We start from the raw sequence: 25,227 nt of genomic DNA on the forward strand, positions 1-25,227 counted from the left end.
CTTCTGCTTCCCTTCTGGCACACCCTCAATTCTATTCTCTTTATTTTTCTAGTTGATTTCCACAGTGCAGATTTCTCCTACTGTCAAACAGCTTCTTTGCCTGCAATTTTGAATACCACTCTAACCACTCAGTTTCCTGCCTTGCTTCCAAACTTGCTCTCCATCTGAGGCTACTTGCTCAGTTTGCATCTCTTCCCAAGAAAGTTTCAACACACAACTCATGATCCCACTGGTTTCCAGCTGCAATTTCCTTCTTGAGGGAAGCATCTTCTTATCTAGCAAGAGTTTCACTGCCATCACTTCCTGATACTGTTTCCTCTTCCAGCATGTTTGCAAAGCGTGCTGCCTTCACACCAGATTTTTTCCTCACTGACACCATAGTCCCCAAACCAATTTCACTCTCCTTGTCCCTGCTATATTTGAGTGGAGCAAATTTACTCCATCCAGGTTGTTGTCTCAGTGCGAGGAGGTATAACCAACACAAAAGAAAATCTCCATTTTTAATTGTGTGCTCATACCGAACTGTAGTCCATCTCACAGCACACAAAGCCACACCAGAAGTCCTTTTTTTGCATAATACAGGGGTATGTTTCAAATGTTTTTGCTGTGAAGCTTAATATGATGCTTAAGAGACTATTTTTTTGGATGGGACAAATTTATGTCTACTTTCACAGGTATAACAAGAAAAAGCCACTTCAGCCAAACTGAGTTCCTGTTCCACCTCAGTTCTTCCAAAAACGTCCTTAGAAATTTAGGGAAAGAAGGAAAAAAAAAAAAAAGAGTGTGTTTTTCTATTAAGTGCCCTTCTTCCACTAAATCACTTTGTAGACAATTTCCAGAACTCCCTCAATAAGGTATTTAAGACATTAGGGGGCAGGGGGGGAGTGTATATTAATAAGGAAGGACGAATTATAAACAATAAAAATCTGTTTTATAATGGAAAGTTTGGGCCCATTATAATGTTGAGACAGCTGATACGAGACCCACTCCCAATGTCAAAAAACACCTCATACAATGTTTCATCAGACACAGTGTGTCACTTAACATTATCAGTACTAAACCCCAAGATTTCCTCACGCAAACTAAACAAAGTACCAATTTTCTATCAGTGTCACTTGCCTGGCCAACAGATGAAACCATGTTTTTGTTTTCAGACGTAAGACAGAAAGCAAGCAACACACTCTTCTTACAGGAAAGCATGGAAGAAGGCGTTACAGATTAGGACATCTCATCTATTTACCATCTTGAGTGCCTGAAATTATACTTTTAAATAAATCCTGACTTTCACAGGAAGTAAACATCATGTCAGTACATCAGCAATTTCAGCAGTCAGGTCACCCATTCAGATGTCAAAGCATAAACCAAGTAAGTTAAGTTGGAAACACTGGTCTTAGTACACTGAAGGAAACAGCTAGGAATCTAGTCATGGGCATAAATCAAGTCTTCTGCTTACTGTGGTGCCTTAAGATAAATCTCTGACCCTTCCTATATATTGTTTCTGCATTGGCAAACTTGGCAAACCATTGCACTTGTACTACAAGAATATTACTGAGGATTTAATCTGTGTTTTTAAAAAGACTAAAATTTTCAGATTAAAATTATTTGGGGACTACTGAGTAAAACAGTTATACAACTGAAAAAAACCTGTATCTCAATCTCCAAAAACTATCTACTACTGATATGTCAAGATTCTTCTGTACTGAAACAACATATACATTTATGTTCCATCATGATATATGGTACTGTCACTTCTATAAAATACTGTTTAAACCAGTGGTCCCAAAATAGCAAAAACAAGCTAACAAATGCAATAAAGGCCGTGATTCTCTTGAGTGACAAATTTAATTTGTTCTAATCTATTTAAGTAATGTTTCTATCAAAAATTAAATCTTTGGATTTAATTCTCAATTGGGTGGTCTAAGCAACTTCAAGAGCTAACTGAAAAATGAAGTCAGCGATTTTTATTAGGGCTGGGGGAAAGAGAATCAATTCATTAATTCAAGACCTTCACAGTACTATTCGGAGCATAAAGACACTTGGAAGAAGCAGCTTGACTTTTCATACTAGGTTCACGAAGGGATTTCAGCACTTTTCACAGTAAGCATTTGGTGGTAGTGATATTCTTTTACCTCATCATTGAAGGACAGTTACTTGGGTATGGAATCCAAATACTGACAGTCATTAGGCTACACAGAGCTGGTCTCTCTCTGTTCGTATCAATCTCTTCTGTCTTACATGAAGCAAACATCTACCAGGTCAAAGATGAAAATATTGTATCTCTAAAATCAGGGCAGGAACCCAGGAAGAGAAACACTTTTATTCTATTACTTTCTCCACTTAAGACGTAAGTTGTAAGAGAAGTCTCTTACACCCAGGGAAATGCTCCAAACTCCAGATTCTATATACTGCCAGCTCTTCTCTCCATGTGGTGGATCAATAAACTCCTGAGAAGGCTCTGAAAAGAAGGGCAAGAGCCATGTGCTTGTGGAGCTCTGGGAAGAATGTGGGAATGTGACTGACCACACCTGTGGCAAAGAAAGCTGATGTTATACCACAACAATGGGGACCAGAAAGTGGCTTTTAAGGTGAAGGGTTATAACCGTTAGGGGGACTGGCTGATTCCCAGTTGAGTGGATCAACTGGTCAACCAGTTGTACAGATGTCTGTCCAGGAGAGCAGCAAGAGCATGAACGTCTTCCTGAGATAACTAGGCCAGCACGGTGGGACCGTATACAGGGCTCAGCCCAACCTAGAGTCAAAAAACTGAGTAACTACCCAAAAGAGCTTTGGAAGAGCGCAATGGGCTTGAGCTGGCTTAACCCCCTCCACTACAACTTCCCAGTGACTGGGGATGCCCAGCATTATGATATCAGACACCTGTAAGGAGCATCACATCTGTATTGTGATCCAACAGCTCTGACTATGCTACTTACTTATTTCTATTCCTAAACTACTTCTCAAATAATTAATAGCTTTATATTCTGAACAACTAAAGGGAACACCTACACAACTTTTACAAACAACTTTTTCTTCTGTCCTTGCAAAAACTTAAATTAAAAGGAAATGCTGCCCTCTCTCCACCAAGGAGTTCCACAGGGCTGTACCAACACAACCAGACAACAGGCTAGATACCTAGAAGACACTTTCAAATCAGGTTCTTAGATACTCTGTAGAGATATTTATTGATCTTCTGACTGCTGTGTTTCCCTACCAGATCTAATTCTTCTTTAGACAGAAATTGCCAAGAAACAGGATTTGGTAGCATGGATTTTGAGCGTATTATTTCAGTGATGTTACACTACAACCACTACTGCAGACAAAATCATCTACCCTATTTACTGTGTAAGTACAGCCCACCTCCCTTCTCAGCTGAAAAATCCAGGAGAGAACACTGATGTATTTAGTCTCCTTACCCGACCCCTTGCCAAAACGCATCAAATTACTGGTCTGTCTCTTCCAGTCTTTGTTCTTCCACTATGCCAGTAATGGGCATGTTCAATTCTCCAGTATTCCTACCTATAACATGCAATATCATGTATCCGAAACAAAAAAGAACTTTCTTCATGTTAAACACACAGTGCAAGTATTCAATTGGATTACTTTTTTACTTCAGCTTAGAAAGGAGAACATTCCTCTCCCCTCTCTTTCATGAAAATATAATCCTAGGATCTGGAAATCAAATTCTTAACTGGTACAATTTCACTGAAGGGGGGGGGGGGGGGGGGGGGGGGCGAGAAAAAACCCAGGAGTACACCCTCTCAGGAAAATAAAAGAAAACAAACAAAACCAAAAAGTCCACCTTTTACTCACAGATGTGTCGAGTAACAAGTACAGCAAGATGGTCCCCAGTTCAACAGTTGCACTATATGGAAGCAGAGAGCAAGAAAACCCGACTGTACAACGAGAAAGCCTTCCATTAGTTAAAGCAGTTAAGCAGTTAATTAGTGTAATTCTACCAGGGTTTCTCTGACAACATGAGCAGAATATCTTTGCTCTCAGGTATTCTGCTCATTTTGTCAGAGCACATATAACACATTCTGCTTACCAAAGCCTGCTTAAATTTTTTACAATTATAAAGGCATCTTAAAGCTCTGTATCCCGTTTTTAATCCTAAAATGGACTGGATCTTTAAACAGATACAGAAATCACATAAGCTCTTCCATTCAGAGAACAATCATTAAAAGGACACCACCACAGATTTTTGTGACATTGTAAATGTCAAATATTTACAATATAAGGAAATAAAAAATGAGTGGTAGTTTTATTAGTGACACTCTTTTTCTTGCTCTCCTTTTCATTCCAGTTTTCTGTTGTTCTCCTTTTCATTCCAGTCTTTTCATGCAACAAAGGGCTGATATAAAAGGAAAGTGTAATTCTTGAAACCGGTATTTCACCACACTTTAGAGTTCATAAGAATAGGAGAATAAAGGGACTTGTCCACAGCCACTGGCACTTCCAAAACGGTTAAAACACAGGTCTGCACACTAGAAGACCCATCTTAACACTGAATAAAGTCCACCAGTACCAGTCTCTCTCATATTCAGTCACTGAGGATCAATCAACTGCCCATCATTCACAAATGATTAACTAGACCTGGAGAAAACTGAAGCTACTGTCATTGCTTAAAGGACAGGTAATAAGAGTACTTCTCTGATCACAGATCCAGTAAAGCAAGTATAGTTGTCCGTTTCATAAGGTAAATTTTCACAGCAATATTTGTGGTATTGATACTGGTATCTCCTGATCTCTAACACCCTCAACACATACATGCTTTGCATTCCTGATTTAAGTGCTGCAGCACACTACTGTTTGTGCAGTTATGTTGTTTCCTGCCTTGGAGAACTGATGCAGCATTTAAAAAAAATACCCTCCACCAAGGAGAGGCTGGTTTAAAACTACACTAGGATGCAGACCTGGTTCACAATGCAACTGCTCAGGCAATTGTGCCAGCACAACTTGCTTAGGTGACACAGCACTGGCACAGGGATTGTTGAAGTGACACAGAAACCCTCGGCCAGTTAAAGACTGTCTTGTGAAACGTTAAACTAATTTTCATTTCTTGACTGTGATCTACAGAAACACCTCTTTCATCTAGCTTTTGTCTTTTTTACATTGTTTTTCCCCCAGATGGCCACTCCCAAGAATTCTTAATTAAAAGTCGGCAATGCTTTCTAGCATTTTCAGAGATGACAACACGCACGTATGTTCAAGATGACATGTCCTACAAGTCTGATTTTCCTGGCTGACTGTTCTAGAATATATGCAAATGAAAAACTTCTGTCCATCATAAAATATTTCCATGAAGAAACATTCCTACCTCTCCACCTTGCAAAGGTAGCATTGGACTGAGCCCTTATCTACCACTGATGACACAATGACGTTTACTGAAGAAACAGAACAATTTTGAGAAGATCAAATTCGTTGCTCACCTTCGTTATTTAGCATCTGTTTAAGATAACAGGCAATCATTCATGTAAGAGTAGAAATCCCTGACAGTAAGGAAGAAAACTGCAAGGACACCCACTGTCAGAGTATAAATCCTTTCTTCCTATATACATCATAAGAAAGTCGTGTTTGGTGTCACAGTTCTGAAAGAAAACAATTATTCCTGAAACATGCGTCAGCTCTCAAAATGCCCTGTTATTAAAATATGTATCTGTGATAATAAAGTCGATGTCTGAATTGCTGGTTTGTTACTAGATATATGTTTGACCAAGGTATCTAATGCTGCGGTGGTCACATAGTCACCCATCTCTAAACACAGCTACAATTCCAGAATGCCCTCTACATACCCTGTACCTGCCTACCAGCAACACTTACAGCTCAATGAGGTTTAACATCAGACTGGCAAGTGACCGGTTTCCGCAGTGAAAGACCATCAGAAACAATTTCAAGTGGTTCTGAGCCCACCACTTTCAACAACACAAAATCAACCTCATGTCTAACCACCTTCCAGTTCTTTGCACACAATGCAGTTTCTTCTGCAGCAACCACTACTGGATTACAAACCAATGTCCCAACTCCGCAGAGGAGGCAATGGCTGCCCAAAAAGGCACCCTGCCGAGGCCACTTGCCTCTGCTCCATCACTCCCTGAGCCATTGCTGCACACCACAGGAAAAGCGCATCCAGTAAGGTGTGCCACCGGACTAACAAGTGCCAGGGGACTGCTGAAACAGCCAGCAGGAAGAGGTGGTTACGTTCCCTATTGTGTGATAGAAGGCAGGTTTTAGGTGACTTCAAGATGATTCAAAAATACTAAGTGTTTTGATGTAGCAACCATTTCATAGATATAAAATCCCTCTCATCATGGATCTAGCTGATAAGAATGATTTTCTTACATTACACTGAAAACACAGGGATTTCTTATCCAACCTTACACGTTAGAGTGAGAAAAAAAAAGAAAAAGAAAAAAAAAAAAAGAGATCACAACTATTTGTTACTAGTCCAGACTGAATTAGAAATGAAGGACAGATCATATGAAAAAAAAAATGAGATTTTTCAGGATTAAAGACTCAAGCAAAATAATGACTAATATCGCAAATCTCAGGCCCACACAGGAAACCCAAATGCCTAAAGCAGCACACCAGGAACCTTTACCAAATTAGAAGAATCTATCTTCTAAATAGTTCCTCTGCAGAAGGAGACAAGAGATCAGATCCCAGATGCCATCCATCTGACTTAAGAAAAGCCAGCTGACTATGCACAAAGTACTACTGTTTAATAACAGATCACTATTATGTCCCTTTTATTCCTCACCTAGGCTGATCGCTTGCTTTTACATTCCTAAAGGAAAAGCCAAGAAGTTCACACTTTGTTTTATGCATTAGGACACTGCAATTCCACTCGCTCCAGCATCTGTTAACAGTTGAAAGTTCATGAAAACAACTTCCCTTAAAACTATTTTCCTTCACAGGACAGTAACAGAAAACACGGAGATCCTAAAAACCTACAATAAAGAAATTGGGACATCGCTGGCTCAGTGATCTCTAACTTCTGCTATTCTGGTAGCAAAGAAATTTAATGAAAATATTATTGCATGTAATTTTAACGAAGGAAAGATCCAAATTTCCCTAGCATGTTCTTCACCAACGAACAATTCTTCAACTGTGTTTCCCTACAGGTGATTTGTGCAGTCTGTGGGTAAGGTTACTGCCAAGTCCTAAACACAGGTGAGAAGAAAAAGAGTGCTCTATTCAGAAAAAGGAGACAAACCAAAGAATTATCTTTTGTCTCTTGTCCACAAAGTCTCACAGCATGCTTATTCGCTACAGGCTTCCCCCACCTCCATCCACATCCCACCCTGCACACCCCTGCTCACAGGCTTTAATTTGTCTAGTTTCAAATTCCCCAAGCCTGTTATATCACTGTGCTAGCAAACTTAGACAAATAGTTTAAAATTACATGTTTTAACAGGACTCATTGTTAAGACTTCAGATGTGTGTCTGCAAATATCATGCAGTTTTGTTAAATTACCTGCTATGTATTTCAAATGAATATAGGAATTGCCAAACCAGATTAGGCAACTAGCCATTTAATTCTGTAATCCAGCTCTTTCCCTACAGCAGTAAATACCAGATAACTTCAAAGAAATACATACACACGCACAAAAATCCTAAAACTAATACTATCAAGCATCCCAACCATAAGAAAATTCCTCTGTTTTAAAGTATGCCTTGAAGCTACAACTAAATAAAACATAAATATGAGCCATTCCCTAGAAGAGCAACCCCATTCTGCCCTGCCCTCATGTACTAGAGTTAGCAACTGTGTGGCCACAAAACGGGTTGATGCAGCGAGCTATTCCAACAGAAAATTGTTAATTATTTGGGCAGAGTTAGTGTTCCATTGGATTAGCCAATTCAAACAAATGCCAGATCCTGCAAACGAGCAGAGGACTTGGTCAACCTTTTTTTGAATTAGATCAGTTTAGCTACAACATGAAAGCAAGCCAAGAGAGACATGAAGTCCTCATACAAGGCAAGCAGCAACAGCAAGGCTGGAAAGGGACAAGAACACAGCTCCTCCGTTCGGCAGCAGATCATACCAGACTGGTTTAGCATCCAAGAATTTAGCTCTTAAGAAACTTAGGCTTGTTTGTTTGAGCCAGTTTAAATCAGAACAGCTTCAGTATCACCCTTTATTTTTCTCCATACGTGCATGCCTGTCCATTCCTGTGCACCGATGTTGTGCATGTCCAATTCAGTAACCATTTCAGCAGGTTCAGCACACCAAAGCAGCAGAAAAATATTCACTGTTTTATGCAGCTAGACCTTTCCACTCATTTTTAACTCTGCTTTTGCCTTGGAGATTGTTACAGAGTACTACTGCCAGTGTGCAAAGGAAATGGGAATGCATGGCACGTGTAAGAAGGCTCTTTCTTAAATAAGGCACAAACCATAGCTATTTTCAAAAACTATCTGTTGAACTTGAACTATTTCCAAAATAGTTTCAGCATAAATCAGTTCAAGAGCTTCCTTCTAAACTTAAAGGAAAAACTATTAATTCTACACCTCTCAGCTTGCATTTACAATCATTTTTGGACTCATGCTATGCTGAGACACCTAACATGGATCTTGAGTTGCATGCACGTTCGTCATGTGGGCAGCAGTACTGGGGATGCTGGGAGTGCTTGGGATGCTGGGTCATCCCAGATCTCAGCTGTGGAAGAAAAAAGAACCAGCAAGGATTGTTGGCTGGCCTGGGAATGCAGCTATACTTCCCACCCCGCCCTGCAGCACAGCAGAGTAATGCCCTGATGAGTCACTACTGCTGTGCCCGCTGACTGAAATAACCTCTCTCTTTGGCCACATCAGGTACATGTAAAATCTTACCATTCCTTGGCATACACAGACTCCGTCTCAGCATCACAGCAGCTTTCCACATCTGTCTCTGGGCTTCAGCAATATTTATGTGCTACACTGTCAAGGTATACACCACGTAATTGGTGGAAGGGCCAATTTTCAATTTTGGTATGTATCTCACTGTTCTGCTCAATTTTCCTAAGTGTCTTTTCCACTCTGCTTTGCATTTGTAAGGTAAATAATTTCAGTATCACTGATCATATCATCTACAGAAATACCAAATTTTTAAAGTTTTAAATGGCATCCTGTGATGTCCAACTTGACTTTGCAAACATAATCTTTTACCAATTTACGTAAGAAACTGCCTAGGTTTTAAAGGACAAAAAGTATTCTAATTACAAGTGTAAATAAGTGAAAACCTAATTATTACTTCCTCCAATACCATATACTACCATCAGAGTTTGAGCCCTGTATTGCTAAGCTTTCAACACAAATAATAGTAGAACTAAAAGCAAAGCAGGTTATTATCTACTGAAGATACATTCTCTTCATCAACTCCACTGTGTTACACAAAATTTTACTCAACCTGGACCCCTCAAGGCAACAGTGGGTAACGGAAAGGGCACAATGCATCACCTCCTGGATTTTGTTCTAGGACACCTTTTCCTAGACCAACTCAGGACTTTAACAAGGAAAATCAAAGAGAAAACTTTGGCTTGTGTCCTTCACCAAAAATACCTATCAAAACACATGGGCAAGCACTAGGGAAAAGAAAACTGAAAAATTAAAAGAGGGAAGATTTTTCATCTCTCTCCAAGAGAAAGAATTGTTTGGCATAAGAAAACTCCCACACACACTCCCTCCAACAAAAAAACAAAACAAAACAAAAAAAAAAATCACAATTACCCAGTCCATATTATTTATAAGAAAATTTCTATCCACAATCTGCCAGCATGATTATCTCACTCCTTTTCAAAAGGTCAGTTATGTACATAATTTTGAATGAACATTCTGTATGAAAAGTTTCCTTTTTTGCATTCTCTTTCTAGATATTTTCTTAATTTTTCTCATTCTTGTACTACACATGCTTCAGTATTAGTCTTCTAATTTGCATACTTTCTTTTCTTCTTGCAATAGATGCAGCATTAGGAGACACTAAATGGAAGAGAGAAAAAAGACCAATGATTCGTGCTCGCCATATTCAGTTCCTCCAAAGCAGGCACAAGACAGGAAAGAAGAAAACATCACCAAGAAATAAAAACAATACTGAAATGCTGAAGGACCAATTATGCATCTTAGAGGCTGCAGCTAGTCCAGGATGGCTGCCTCTGCAGAACACGCTGTCCAAAGGACAGCGTAATCAGAGCTGTAAGATGTTCAGTCCTTCTGACAACAAGTTGCCTTTATATGAAGACATCCTGCAGAATTTCAAGTCTCTGATAAAAATCACAGATACCTCAGAATAAAAGAAAAAATACGTAAATAAAAGTTTAGTAATAACAGAATAAAAAAATCCTGTTTCCCCATGCATTTTTTTTATGCTTGACTGATTCATGCTATAATAAGGTACAAATTCTGACCAAAGTTCTGTCCCAGAGTCAGTTTTAAGATTTCCCTCCTATACAGATTCCCCAACAAGGAACAAGCTGTAAGATCACATGGCAGCCTTTTCTTAAGGGCTGAGGGCACTTTTATATTTGCTTTTCACACAGAATTATTCTAATACAACTTAGAAACTTAATTCTTCCCTGGATCTCCAGCAATTTTTTCTTTTTTTTTCTTTTTTTTTTTTTAACTTACATATGGGGAAGAGAAATTGAAGAGGTAAAAGTACAAAACAACACTACAGTCTCCTTCCTTTAGGAAACCCAAATCAAAAAGTTACCCAAAAAAATGTAATAGTGTTACACAGCTTGACACTGGTTGTATTACTATTCTCCCTATACCATAAGCCTACTATCTACAGAATCATTTTACTTAACATTTCTAAAAAAACTTAATTTCTTGCTTTTCCTTTTTAATCACCACAGAAAATAAAAAAGCCAATAGGAAAACATAACAGAAATCTTAAAATTTAGCTTAAAACACTCTAAGCTATAGTAACAGTTCAAATTATTCTGATGCACATACTTTGTTTTTTAGCCCTGTTCTTTTCTGGCATATATGTAACTACACATCTGTGCAGCAGCATGCTTTAGTTATGTCACCTCTAGCTCCATGAAAACTGGTACTGTCCATTGAAAATTCCTTTTAGTTTATTTCAAATGCATTTGCTATCTTGGAGTCAGAATACAAACAGAAGAAAAATGTCCCCCTGAAACTCTTAAATGTGACCTATTAACTCCAAGTACCTATGCAAAAATGAAACGCCATAATTTCTTCTTAATTCAGAAATCCTATAGTCCTTATCCTGGAATCAACAAACTAAAGCAACCCTCTTCTCTGTCTACAAAGGGGAGGCAAAAATAGTTCTAATTCAAATTAGCAAAGTTAACAATTATATTTGATTATCACAATAAATCCTGAAGAACATGATATAATGCACAACTACATGATTTAAATGATGTATGGTAGTCTGGCACACATGGAATTCATGAGTACAGATGCTCCATTTTACAATCTTTCTCCAAGTATCCTTTCAGCACATTCCCAACCTTAGCTCATTCTCACCAAGATTTCCATCCTCAATGGTCAGCACCACTTCATCCATCACCAGGGCCCGGAAATCTAGCTCCTCTTCACAGCACTTGGCCTTTAGTGCTCTCAGGATCTCCTGCTGAGGATAATCTTCTCTGATGCGACGGTCTGTTAAGAACCACAGCCTGGGAGCAACTGAACTGCACATCTTGGACTTGTCTTGCAACCTTCAAGGTTTCCTTTCAATGGAACTTCTAGATGGTGGAGAAGATGAGACTCTGTTAGAGTACATAGGATCTTATCTTCATGTTCCCCACTGTACCAAGTTCTACTCCCTCTGTACAAGTCAGTCCTTTTCAATGGGGTGGAACTTCTAACATCCAAGTGGGAAAATAATATCTACAACTAATCTGCAACAGAAGTAACAACAACAGAAACAAATCAATTTACATTCAATGGAATGTAAATGCTAAAAATCAGGTCTTAGTCCTCATCCTAGTTTCACCCACAAAAAGTACACACTTGACATAACTACTAGTACTGGTAGTAGCATCCCCCTTTCTTGACAGTACTAAGAGACATGCCAAGGACTAAAAAACATTTTAAACCACCAGCTCTGAAGGCCAGAATTTCAACTTCATGACTGGGATAATTCCTCACAACTGGAAATAACTCAGCCCCTCTCCTACGTACTGCTAAAACACCGGTGACACACTTCATGTATACCTTTCCATTATACATGGAAGAAAACAGTGTGCCACATTCTTTATGTTAAAAAAACAGCCCAGAAGAAAGGAAGAAATCCATTAGAAAAGAGTTTTCCACATAAGTATTTAAAGACTGATTTGCTCTCTGTGATTTCACATCTACTGTGAAATATATTTAGTGTTATCCAGAACATATTAATGGAAAAACCAATGGAACAAGGACTATCAACAAAATGTTAAGAATACTGAACATTAATACATGTAATCTAAAGAAAAATCAAGGTTTGAATGTCAGTGCTAGCCCTTTCTTGCTCCAAGTCTTTCTTTTTTAAAGTCACTTTTACACTACTCATCTACACTCAAGAAAAACAAGCAGCAGCATAGTGTAGGGAAAAAAGAGTTCTGGAGAAAAACAGAGCAGTTTTCTGTGCCACATTTTAAACTTTCTATTAAAATAAAGAGGGAGAAAACATTGAATTCACCAATATAGCTTACATGAGTTTCAAACAGAATTGAATTCTGGGATAGAAGCAGGAGTTTTGCCTGGTAGTCCACATGACAGGACCTGGTGTCAGCAAGAAATGTACATGCAGAAAGACCACAGGTATGCAACTGCTTCCATTTAATATTAGAAATTTAAATTTAGTTTCTGCAGCAGGTCTTGGGAAAAAAGGGTTGTTTTGCTATAATGATAAGAACAAGCTGGGTTTTTTTTTTAATTAAAACCCAAGTTTTTTCTACTACTACAGCTTTTTCTTAACAAGCAGAAGAACTTTAAGGGGCCATTTTTATTCCTGGTACTGAGAACCACAATGGCAAGAAGCAAAGACTGTGACTTTTTTTCCATTGCTTTGGTAAATGAGGAGCAACAATAAAGCCAAGGACTAAAGTCCTTGATACTAACAGACTGAAAAAAAAAGCAGAAGCTACGGAAAGACAATCACAGATGCAGACCAGCCCTTGACAGCAGTCAAGATGCTCAAGGTAAAGCAGGAAAAGGAGTGTTTGCTCCCTGCAGGAAAACGGGTATGGGAAGTTGTAAAGAATATCTTTTGATCTCTCAAAGACTACCTTTTTCTCTTCAAAGCAACTGAAAGTGAAAAGGGCAAGATGAGGCTTGGGCTTGCAATGGCTGACAACTGTCAGATCCTGCCCCACTCCTGGCTCTCTCAACAATGGATTTCTCTACATGGTAGTTTACAGAAAGCTTCCTGGGACAACATCCTCAGCTAAGAATTGGGATAAGCTATATTTTTCAGAAATGGCACTGCTACGGCACAGTTCAGAAGGCTTTTTTTGTCAATTTACCTCTATTCCTGCTATTTGCATGAATGACTGGGGAGACCAAACAGCCCCACCTACCGCCTCTCTTTTGAAAAGCAGCTCTACCCAGCAGGCTAGCCCATTTCATTTTAAAAAATGGCTACAGAACATTAAGTACATAAAAAAACATACTAGATAGGCTTTGTCATAATTCAAAAAAAACAAAATCATGTCACTTTAGATTTTCAGTCTGTTTGGGTTTTGGGGTGTTTTTTGGTGGGTCCATGTCCATCCATCTGTCATCTCCCCCAGTACTGGTTCTAACACTGGTGCAACGAGACAAGTATTTTCTCTCCGGCAGCCTTCTCCCCATTTTTGCTTGCTACTGACCCTTGATTTCTTTGCCAGTAGGGATCTGCTCCTATTTTTCTCAAATCTCTTTATGTGACCCCCACCTCCAGCCCCGTAAATCTGCAGAGACTGTGCCATCATTGCTTGCTGACTGCCATTTCAGCACACACTTTCTTAAAAGCCAGCAAAGGATTGAAGAAGAAAAAAAGGTATATCCTTTTCTTTCCTCCACCTTTATTCCATTTTTGAAAGGACCTACAGCATTATGAAGAAGAGCCGTCCAGGCATCTCATTCAAATCATTAAACCAGCAGGCATACAAAAATGCCTTGGGTATGGGTATTCATCTCTCTGCTAATACTATGTCTCATTTCCTCTAAATCTTAAAAGTTTTATAAATGTATATACAAAGGTTCACACCTCATGATGAGGCAGGCAGGTAAGAACCTCAACTCTGAAGGTAAAGATTAAGAAACACACTTTAGATGAAGCTACAAGCCAATTGCAGAGACAGAATGTAGTAATCCTAACTATCAGTTCCTTGACCTCCAACCAAATACATTTTTTTTCCACCTGGAGAAACACCCTCTTCACACTAACATTCTGTTCCTGATACCAGAATCTACTTACCAGTTTCAGCCTCTCTTTAGATCTTTACAGTCTCTATTTTGATTGTGTAAGAAGTCCCAAAGAACACAAAACCTGCAATTTACCCTATTAACCCAAACATCTTAACAATCCCTCCGACATTCTCCAGAAAATGGTCTGTAGGAGGAAAACTTGCCTTGCAGTCATATGCACAAGAGCATTAAGCTCTCAAGTTGGATAGGATCTCCAGAATTTTCCCCTGAAAACCAACTCCACCCATTTCAATCTAAAAGACACAGCTTCAGACAATGCTGGGTGTGCATGGGATACTTCCTAATCCATGAGAGTATCTATTGCAAAATAACTGTAGTGTATATATAAGGGGAAGAGCAGATGTTTAAATGTCTTCAAAATGACCAGTTGAAATGCACTTTTCACTCAAAGCTACTACTGTCAATTTCAGTACAATCCTTTAAGTTTTCCTCAATTCATGAAATGAAAAGGAAGAAGTCATCATAAACTTAACTGCATAAAACAGACTGGGAGAGGTGAAAGGGTAGCATCAAACTAAAAGCTCTATGATAAAAATCTGTGTGTCACACCAGCCAAAAACACACTGCTGCATCTGCTTCAGAAAGACACTGTGTGGAACAGATTCTTAGCAATTTACAGAAGGAGCGGAACACTCACCTCAACTTTGAGGTGTGGCATCCCTGTACTGCTTAAACTAGGCTTTATTCTGGCATTCACACAGCAGCTTCCTCCCCTCCCCATCACATGCAAACGTATTTCCTCCTGCATTCCTTGAAGCTGTAACACACCTTTAGCAGCTGTTCTAACAAATACATTCACTGTGCTACTTTTCTACTTTACTTCACATGTGAATATGTTTTATTGGCATAACAGGTCATTCAGTCAATCAGATCCGCTATCTAGAGAGACGTGGAACTCTTCTCTGAAGACCACTCTTTTTCCCTTGAAGGGGTCTTCTCTTCACAGAGAGAGCCTTAGAGACCTGCCTCCAGCAACGGGAAATTGGTCTCCATTGTCCATTTACTCCTTGTCCTGTCTTCAGCACCCAAAAGCAGGAGAAAAAAAGGACTAGCCTCTTTTTCTTTTTCATCCTGATGTATTTTCCCCTAAGCTGAAACAAGAAATCAGTTATTAGGAGACACTAATTCATTTATGTACTATCAATAAATGTGTAACATAAAAGCTATCTAGTATGCAAAAAGATCACTCCGTATCCTTTCTATTCAGAATGCAACTACTCAGTGCCTTTGTAAATTAAAAATAGTAGGTTGTTTCTTTCCTATGGGAATGATGAATGAAATCCCAGATGTTTTGTAATTAGATCACATTGATTCCTAATGCTATCTCAACCACTCAACTTGCTATATGATGTTGTAGCACACCCCTATCAACAACAGTGCGATCTGGGAACAAGTTAGCAGAACAATTATTACTATCAGCCCCTCCCAGAATCGCCTCTGTCTTTAGACCTGGGCTCAGATTTCTCACCCCAGTTACAGCAGTATGCAGCTAACACAACTCCATGGATTTCCACAGTTGAGAGAGAGGTAAAACCCAATCTTAGTTTTAGCACACCTTTAGGCATGTTTAATCCCTACAGCTTAGATAATGATAGTAAAAATCTCATGGATACAAGAAGGAAAGAGCAAAGAGACTGACAGCCATGATTGCCATGGGAAGCAGAGAACTAAGAAAAATATAGCTCCAAGCACACACTAACACTGCACCTTTGCATTTATCATTAATGCATATTCCTTAATACTTGTTCCCAGAACAGTGTTATTCAAGTTGGGAAAATGTATTTTGCTTTCCCTTTTATCATAGATAGCTAAAGCTTGAAACTCAGTACACACTTCCAATAAACCAGTCACCCTCCTCTACCATAATAGCAGTTTCTAGAAGTCTAATTTGGAGGCCACACCTCAAAACACTGAAGACCGAAGAATAGTTGGCAGATGCTTGTAAGTTATCTCCTTTAGGAGATACCTCAAGGCAGATCTGAATTATAAAGTCAATCTTAAGTAGCAGACCAGTTAAACAGCTAACGAAGGGTTGTCCAGCATATGACCCAGCACATCATCTATCACACTCTGTCATGGAAGTCTCTGGCTCATCTTAATGAGAACAGTATTAGAAACATCCCAGAAATATGACTTTCTATGTCACAGGGAGAGCAGGTGTGAAAACAGTTCACAGCTGTTTCAAGTATAAAGCACAATTAATTTTTTTCTACACAAAGATACCAGAATGATGATCATCTAAAGAAAACCTTAAGGAAACATATGGATGATGAATATAACCCATGGTGATATATCTATACAGCGATAAAAACTGACATTTTGAACCACTTGTTAAAATTGCTTTAGAAAAATAGATCCAAGATAATGCAACTCATTCCTGACACTGCTGCTTCACAGTGATGCTTCAGGACAACCTCAAGAAAAATTCCTTCCTTACCTACCAGAGACTAGTTTTCCTAAGACTGTCACCTAACTGAGAACCTTTGGAAAGGAAACATTTTTAAAAATTGAAGAACCTGAAAAATCAGAATATTTATTTAAATGCATTTTATATAATATATTGAGCAGCTGCAGCGCAATCTGTCCAGTGCTGCTGCATTATCATCCGCCCTCTACACATGCATCATAGAATTTAAAGTCACTGCAGGCAGGTGAACCCTAAGCACACCTCTTCAAAAGCGTAGCACAGTATTCACCTCCTTTTCCCTGGGAGATTTGTAGACTGCAACAGTCAAAGGATATGGGAATATATTAATCGCTCCCATTCATACCCAGTACAACCCCCCACCCCCACAGACGGGCAACTGCACTCCCTGCGACGGCTTTCATCCGCCTGTCCCCACCTTTGCACTGAGTGATGTAAAGATGCTAGCAGCAATCCTTCCAGGCACAATTGCCTCTAAAAGGCAGATGTACACACACACACACACACACAGAGTCTTTCCTCTACATTCATGCTTGCAAGTAGGCGATAGAATTCCTTACTCACACACCCCAGCTCCTGATCTCCAATGAATAATCCATTCTCTTCCCTCTCTGCAACACTAGCCCGATACTGGCCAGCATCAGCTATCCTACTTCGCTCCCAGCAGGTTTTTTTTTTTTTCCCCACAACAGGCTCTCAGCTTCTTCACCCCCCTCCACCCTGCCTGCGTGTGCACGCACACCCGTGCAAATAAAACATACATTTCCTCCCACATCAGCTGCTCTTCTGAAGTGAGGCTCTTCCACTTCTGCCCAGGTCCCCCTGCAGTGTGGCAGAATACCCCCCTCTCCTCCCCGATCCGTGTGTACACAGTCAGTTTTCCCTCCTCCCTTCCCCCACCCCACTCTCTGTCTCTGTGCATGCCTCTCCCAGCGCCTGGAGTGGGGGAAGGGAAACATGCACTGTATGAATGAATGGGCTGAAGAGACTTACCAGAAATTTGGTGAGGAAGGACTGGAAGACGAAAAAGACACCAAAGATGGGTGCTTCCTTCAGCGTGCCAAGTGCTGCTTCAGTTCTGGCTCCCTCAACAAGGTCACGTGTCTTCCTAGGTACCCCTTTTCCTAGATCCTCCACTACCCAAAAAGGGTGGCAAGGAAGTCTTCTGGATGCCTCTCTGCACTGCACTCCAAAGGAGGGAAGGGTACTACTGAAGGTCTCAAAGCAAGCAAGGGATGATGATGGTTAACGTTCTCCTGGTCCTATAACGGGCAATGTCTAGCAGACGCCTCGGGGACCAAGGTAGATTTCCGAGGGGGGGGGGGGGGGGGTAGGGGGAGTAAATGACAAAATAATTCCCAAATTGTCCTCTCCTACGGGGAAGAAGGGGTGGGAAGGAGAAAAACTAGTACTGGTGAAAAGCTGTAGCTTTATGTAAAATAGACTCAATCCTCGTGTCTCTACTTCCTCAGAACTAAACCACTAAATGACTCTGAAGTCACCAACACCTAAGGAGGAAAAAAGGAGAAACACCCCTATTAGACATAGACAAACACGTAAAGGTATCTAATAAAGATAAACTAAATCCCCACGGAAGAAAAGGTACCATACAAGGCAGTAAGCAAAGCCAGAAGAACAAGATGGGATGAACACAATTAGGGGAAATGTGCAACTTCAAGAAATTCACAGAAACATACTAACACAGAAACCTATTTTAAGGGGGGGGGGAACAGGTTGAGCAAGCAGTTTGTTCTTTTACTCAAAAATGTGCATTCAAAGGAAACATAAATCTGTACCTACATGTGCACATATGAAGACATTGAGTTTTAAAACCTATGAAAGCTATTCCTATTTATTTGTGTCTTTAAACCCCTCCCCCAGTATAACATTCAGCATTCAGATGAAGAGACTGGAGTAAAATGTGTTTCAGATCAGAAGCAAATATACTCCCATGCATTAGACCCCACTCTGCCACTGAACACAGTCGTTTATAAAAGGTGACCAAAAAAGATCACCCCCCCAAAAAACCCCAAACCCAAAATAACACGTCTAGAGGATGCTTACTTTAATGATGGAGTTAAAGATTAACAGTCGCACACTTTGTAAACCTAGCCCCCGGTAGATTCTAGGCAGTTAAGTCACCAATATGCAATTAGCTCGTTAAACATCAGAAAACAAAAGAGTAGAAACCTAATTGAAAGATTTCGTTGCAAGACTCAACGACGGGCACACACACCCCTACATCACGTGAAAAACTGCCCCCAACAAGCGCAGATTTTTCGCACTCACGCGCGCGAGAGCGCCTTTTCCACCCCGTTTCGGGGCGGCTCGCACAGCACACGAGCCCGGGTGTGCGCAGGGCGCGAGGCAGCCCCCGCCACGCGCACGCAGCACGAACCCCGAGCGCGACCCGCCCGCGGCGCGCGGGGCGAGGCGGGAGCGCGGCCACCCGCCGCCCGGCAGCAGCGGCGCCCGGTCGCGCCCCGTCCCCGTTCCCCCCCGCACCCGCCCTCCGCGCACAACCGGCGGCCGCCGCTGCCCGCCCCCGAAGCGGCCGCGGCCGCCACCCACCTGGGCGCCCCGGCTGGCCGGCCCGCGCGGGCGCGGCGGGAAGGCGCCGGCAGCTGGAGCGCTGCTGCCCCGCTCCGCGCGCGGGGATGCACAATCACCATGGGCAGCGCGGCGGCGGGGCGGGACGGCTGAGGGGACGGTCCCGACGGCCCCCCCCCACCCCCGGGCACGGCGGACCCCACCCCCGGGCTCGCACCCGCTCAGCCCGACATCTCACCCGCCCCGGGCACCGCCGAGCCCCAGCCTGAGGGGAGCCACGGGGGTCCGCGCGCCCCGCCGGCGCCCCCCCGCCCCCGCCGGCACCGGGCCTAGGAAGGGAAGCCGCGGGGCGACGAAGGCTCCGGGGAGACTCGCCCCTTCCTCCCCGCCGGCGTGCGCGGTCCTAAAGGGGAGCGGGCGACGCGACACGACGCTCCGCTCGGCGGCCCCCCCCTTTCCCCCCTCCTCGGTGTCCCTCCTCCCGCGGCTGGGGCGAGGAGGCCGGCTGTTCCCTGCACCGAGACCCCCGCCCCCCGCGGCCGCCGCTCCAGCCACAGCGCGGGCGCCGCCGCCGCCGCCGCCTCCTCCCGCGCTCGCTCCCGCCGCCCGACTGAAGCGGCGCCGCTAACGGCCGGGCGGCGCTGGCGCCCGCTGGGGGGGGGGGCGCGAGGCGGGGCGCCCGCCGCCGGGGTGGGGCAGGCGCGGGGAAGCGCGCGAGGGCGGTGGCGCGCTCCCGCCCGACGCCCGGGGGCGCGAAGGCGTGCGGGCCGGGGCCGGGCAGCGGCGCCACGCACCCCCTGCGGCCAGCCCGGTCAACGGGGGGACCTCCCGCCCGTGCCCCCCTCCGGCTGTCCTTGCCAGGGGCGCCGGTTAAGCGCCCCCCGCCGCCGGGGCAGAGCCCGGGCCGGGGCGGGAGGCGGCGCAGAGGGCAGCATGGCGTGCCCGCCCGCCGCCTCCTGCAGCCCGGCCTGGCACCGTGTGGCCCCAGCTCCCCACTCGCGGGTGCAGACCCTGTCCGGCTGCCACAGGTGACCGGCAGCAGCAGCATGCCGTGGCACAGCGCAGTATGCAACGGTGTCGCGCTCGTCGCTGCTGCTGTTGGTACATGGCGCGCAAGGCCAGAACAGTTGTCCTTCGTGTGACAGATGAAGGTGTGACACGTCCCACACAGCACCTGCCACTCACGGTCACGTGCCTGACAAACCCAGCCTGCAGCCGGGGCTGCATCATCCCTCGCTGCTGTCATTTCTCTAAAATAATAACTGTTGGCAACAAACGAGCATGACACATCCCGTGTATTAACCAGCACACCTTGTTTATCGGTTTCTGTGACTCACCTACCTGTTTTCCCCCACACCGCACCCTTTTTTTTTTACCTTGTATTAGCTGCACATCCCACTTTGTCCTGATTTTTTGTCCTGAGCTTCCTCCTCACTGACCCTCGGAGCCCCCAGACACCGTGCCTGCAGCCTGCACCCCAGGGGACACCACGTCTGCTCCTCAACAACCTGGTTTATGCTCCTAGCTTTGTGGGATGTACCCATTTGGTCATGCCCAATACCCCCAAACACCCACCCTGTCACGCGTGTAACCATCTGACCTGCTTTCTTCTGCCTCTCAGGCACATGGCAGTGACGCCCAAACCAGCTGGCTTCTCCCACCTGAACGACAGACGCTCTGCACACCCCTCGCCTCCCCCACGTCGTTCATCTACACGTGGGGAGCCATTTCAGACAGGCTCTAACACCTGCGGCTGCAGGATAAAGATGTGCCACCCAAACATTTCATGCGGTACCCCCGGTATTTAACTGGCACAATGGGACTCGTTCCCACAGTACTAACCTATATATTACAGGACAGGATGCCCTAAAACCTGCTGCAATGTTTATGCATTCATACTGCAGAACGAGGTACCATCGTATCGCGTGTTCCACCTTTGGTATACCTTCTGCAAAGTTATAGCTGATAGCGTTTCTGAGATTGACCGGACCGGGTAGGGATGTTGTTCAGTCAGTTCTGCAAAATCTGGGTCCGACCCCCCAAACCTCAGGTGTGATTCAGCCCTTCTGAAAACTATTTGCCTCATGAGGTGAGGCTACCTCACAGACGACGTCAATGGCCAGACGTCAATTACCCAGACACCATCTGATGCTCCCCTGTCTGCTTGGGTTGCTCGCCAAGACTTCTAGCTTCTCGCGGCTGCAAGCAAGAGACCACTTCTGGATTCCAGGTTCCCATCCGCCCAACTCTGTGCAACAGTTCAGGGGAAAACACACTACCACTCACTTTAATGCCAACTGGAAGTACCACTCACGAGCAGGAGGCAATTGAAAGCAAGGCCCAGCAGGTAAATAAATATCTAAACAACACCAAAATGCTGGGCAGTATTTTTGTTACTTGGACAGTAACAAAACATTACCTTCCTTCTGCGTTCTGAACCTTCTGGAATAGAGTTCCTACGTGCATCACGTCCACACTTTTCAGAAGTTGTAATTTCAGGTTGTGAGGTGCACAGCCTTGTTTATGCAGCGAATTCACTGCTGGAAAGCTGCTGTGGTATCACCGCTCCACTGAAGCGCAACCACTGCATGTCATCTAGCACGCACATGCGTTCCCGAGTAAGAATTCTTCTGGATTCACGTACGCTGTCTTTAAGATAGTATAAAGCAAAGAGGAAAGAAAATGCCCGCATTAGGATTTACATAGCTGTAACTACAGTGTTATAATAATAGCAGGCTTTTTTTCATTTACATAGCTAAAACTACAGTGTTATAATAATAGCAAGCTTTTTTTCTTTTATGTTTCCGTAAGCAGGCAAGCTGTAAGGCAGGTGCTTCCACCTCCCAAACAGGGTTAGCAGTTTGTGGAAAGAAGAGAACTGCACAGCTGGGAAATCCAGTAACATAGCTTTTTGGCCATACAAATATGCATTTGGTTATAAGACATCGGGGATGAAGTCATTCTACAAGTACAGGAAAGACACTCAGCACAGTGACAGTAAGATGTTTGATCTGTGTCTTTTACCACTTGGGATATTTCAGCTGGGTTTTAGGATTATCAGCACCAATTTCTTCCACTGACAAGTGTTTGCCTTCCTAGCTCTCTCGCATAGAAAGCGTTGCCTTGTATCCCTTTTATTACTGCTGGTTGAGATGCCAGAGTTGGTAGTTTGTCAAACTTCGCCCGAACAAACCTGGGAGTATGGAAGTGAGAGCCATGGCAGGGGGCAGCTGAAAGAGCGGGTTGCATTGTAGTCTGTTTCTTTAGAAACATTTCCCATCATCTAGAAACTTGGGTCAGTCTGGACCAAGTCCTGAAAGTCTTTTGCTATTTCTTAAAAAGCTGGAGTGGGAGAAAGCGTACATTTCTTGCTCAGGACATGCCCACTGCTGCAGAAGCTTTTAAGTTCTTTTTAAAGAGTTGCCACTGCAGCCGAGTTGGATGTAGATGCTATACTCCCCTAGAATTAGGCAAGAGGGTTTTTTTCTTCTCTCTATTCTTTTCTGCCAGTGAAGGTGAGGTCTCTCCTGTCCCCTATAAATCTGTTCTCAGGACAAAATTGTCACTATTTGATAGTGCAAGGAGAACATTGGCTAGTGCCTTCAGCATCGATGGTCCACAGCACCGAGTTTCATCCTTTAGGGAAGAAATATAATTGTAGTATCAGCAAAGAATGGACGCCTCCGAACACTAAACATTCCTGGCACCTTTCTTTTGAGATTTTTCCCATGCACTCTGAAACGCATAATGTAAGGACTGGTCCAAAGCCTTAACGTATGCAAAATCTGATTTCATGGTTGATTCCATGAAACATCTTTTGTCACCGCGTTCACTAAAAATGCAAACCAGCTGTTTAGTCCTGAAGCCACAGTCTGCAGGACATTACTCCGTTACTCACAGCAGAACATTTCATATACTGTCTCTGGCTGGGTGTACGAGCTTGTGATGGAAAAATGGTGGAAAGTCCAGTCTGCAAATGTCGCTGAGCCTAATCACTCACACCGATTTGCTGCCCGTGTGCTGCCTGTGCCTGCAGGAGCTGCTCATTCGGTCAGCGAAGTCTCACAGTCATGTTTCTGCTTCCCACTTGGGTGACTGAATAATAAATAAAAAATGTAAGGCAAGGTAAATGCCTGTGTTCACACATGAATGCTTGGGTTCACATATGAACACAGATGGTCCCATGGAGGGAAACAATTTCTGTGTTTTGCGTCTCAACGAGGAAATGGCCGTGTCATTTTTGTTCCACACTATGTGGAATGTGGACTAAGCAAAATGGTGCAAAATCATCTTTGATTTCATATGACCTCAGTTTCTCATTGGCTGTTACTGTAACTCCTGTTCTGAATAAACCATCCTAAGGCAGCAGAAAATGGAGGGCCCCCAGCCAACACTGCGGGCCCCCAGCTCAGGGGGTCTGCAGGAGGTCCCAGGCTTCCCTGGCTCAGCCCCAGAAGGGTTCTGACCCAGCGCCACGCACACCTCCAGCCTCACCACGCCGCGGGGAGCGGCACCCCAGCTCGCCCGTGGGTCTCCGCACGTGCGACCCACCCGGCTGCAGGCGCCTCGCCGCACCGAACCCACCGCTGCCTTGGAACAGAGCCCCGTCCGCCGCCCCCCGCCCCCTGCCCCCCCGCCCTGCCGCAGCCCCCCCGCGCGGGGACCGGCCGCTGCCCGGCGGGCGCACGGAGGGGGCGAGGGGCAGCAGAGGGGCCCTGGCGGGAGGGCGCGGCCCCGGCCTCGCCCCCGCAGCCCGCCCGCACGTGCGGCGCGGCCACCCGCAGTCGCGCGGGTGGGGTGAGGGCGCGCATGCGCGTGCTCGCGGGCGCGTGGAAGCGCGCCGCCGCGGGCAGGCGGGGCGGGGCGGGGCGGGGCGGAGCGGGGCGGGGCGTGCGGCGCGCGCGGCCGGGCGGGGCGGCGGCGGGGCCGTGGCGCTCACCCCGCCTGCGGCGGCCCGCGCCCGGCGGCAGCCGGCTGGAACCGGCGGCGGGGTCCCTGCAGCCGGCCGGGGCGCCCCTGCCGCACCGCGCCGCGGTCCCGTCCGCGGTGCCGTCCGCGGCGGCCGGGCTCGGGCAGTGCCCCGGGGCGGAGGACGCGAACTGGCGCGGGGCCCGCCGGGGCGCTGCGGGCAGTGGGCACGGCCGGCCGTCTCCTGTGCCGGGCGGTGGGCAGGGGGCGAGCGGGCTGCGGGGGCGGACAGTAGCGCGTTTGGTGTAAATGGGGGGACAAAATGGGGAGTCCGTGCGGGTGGGGGGGTGGCGGGAGCGGGAGCCCCCGCGTTCCCTGCAGGGCTGCCGAGGCTCGGGGCACGGGCCTGCCGGAGGGAGGGGGCTCGCAGGGGCGTTGCAGGACCTCTGCCAGGCAGCCCCCGTTTGGGGACAGCAGGGAGGAGAGCCCGCATCTCACTGAATGGGTAACTTCGGGGAAGGTCAGAGGCTGCTGCTATCCTTATTCTGGGCACAGTTTGAGAACCGAGAGACACAAAGAAGCTCGGGCGGGCAGAGTTACAAACAGAAACAAAGGGATGGATGAATAGCAGCTGGTAGGCTTCAGAGGAAGGCTGGTATATAACCAGCAGCTCCCAGTTCCCGAAGGCAGGAGTGCATTTCTCCCGGCTAAGTTGCAGTTATGATGCAGGGAAATGGGGAACTGTGCTGAGGAGCTGGACAAAAGAAAAAATGTGCTTTTGATGGAAATAGTAATTTGGAAGGGAAGCGCTTCCTTCTTTCTGTATCTCCCTTCTGCTTCGCCTTTTCTGCTGGCTGGCCCCTTCTCCAGCAGTTTTTCTCGCCACATTTTTCCTTTACCATCTTGAGAAAGTTCCTTTCCCTTTTCTGTTTGCCTGCTTTTGT

At 44.8% G+C, this 25,227-nt stretch overlaps 1 protein-coding gene across 6 annotated transcripts in view; it reads right to left on the reverse strand.

Annotated features, from left to right (window-relative positions):
• Positions 1-19,953, reverse strand: part of RIMKLB (ribosomal modification protein rimK like family member B) — a 58,319-nt gene extending 38,366 nt beyond the window's left edge. For 5 of the 6 annotated variants that reach the window (XM_056341402.1, XM_056341404.1, XM_056341400.1 and 2 more), the window contains exons 1-3: positions 19,397-19,953; positions 17,819-18,333; positions 11,473-11,693 (exon numbers count right to left, since the gene is read on the reverse strand). In XM_056341402.1, coding sequence (XP_056197377.1) covers positions 11,473-11,647 — 175 coding nt within the window. In that variant the 5' untranslated portion in view covers positions 11,648-11,693; positions 17,819-18,333; positions 19,397-19,953. The remainder of the gene's footprint in view (positions 1-11,472; positions 11,694-17,818; positions 18,334-19,396) is intronic. The other variant, XM_056341403.1, reaches the window with a different exon arrangement.
• Positions 19,954-25,227: the final 5,274 nt, after the last annotated feature.

The sequence above is a fragment of the Falco biarmicus genome, chromosome 5 (genome assembly GCF_023638135.1).
Source record: "Falco biarmicus isolate bFalBia1 chromosome 5, bFalBia1.pri, whole genome shotgun sequence".
NCBI classification, from domain to species: domain Eukaryota; kingdom Metazoa; phylum Chordata; class Aves; order Falconiformes; family Falconidae; genus Falco; species Falco biarmicus.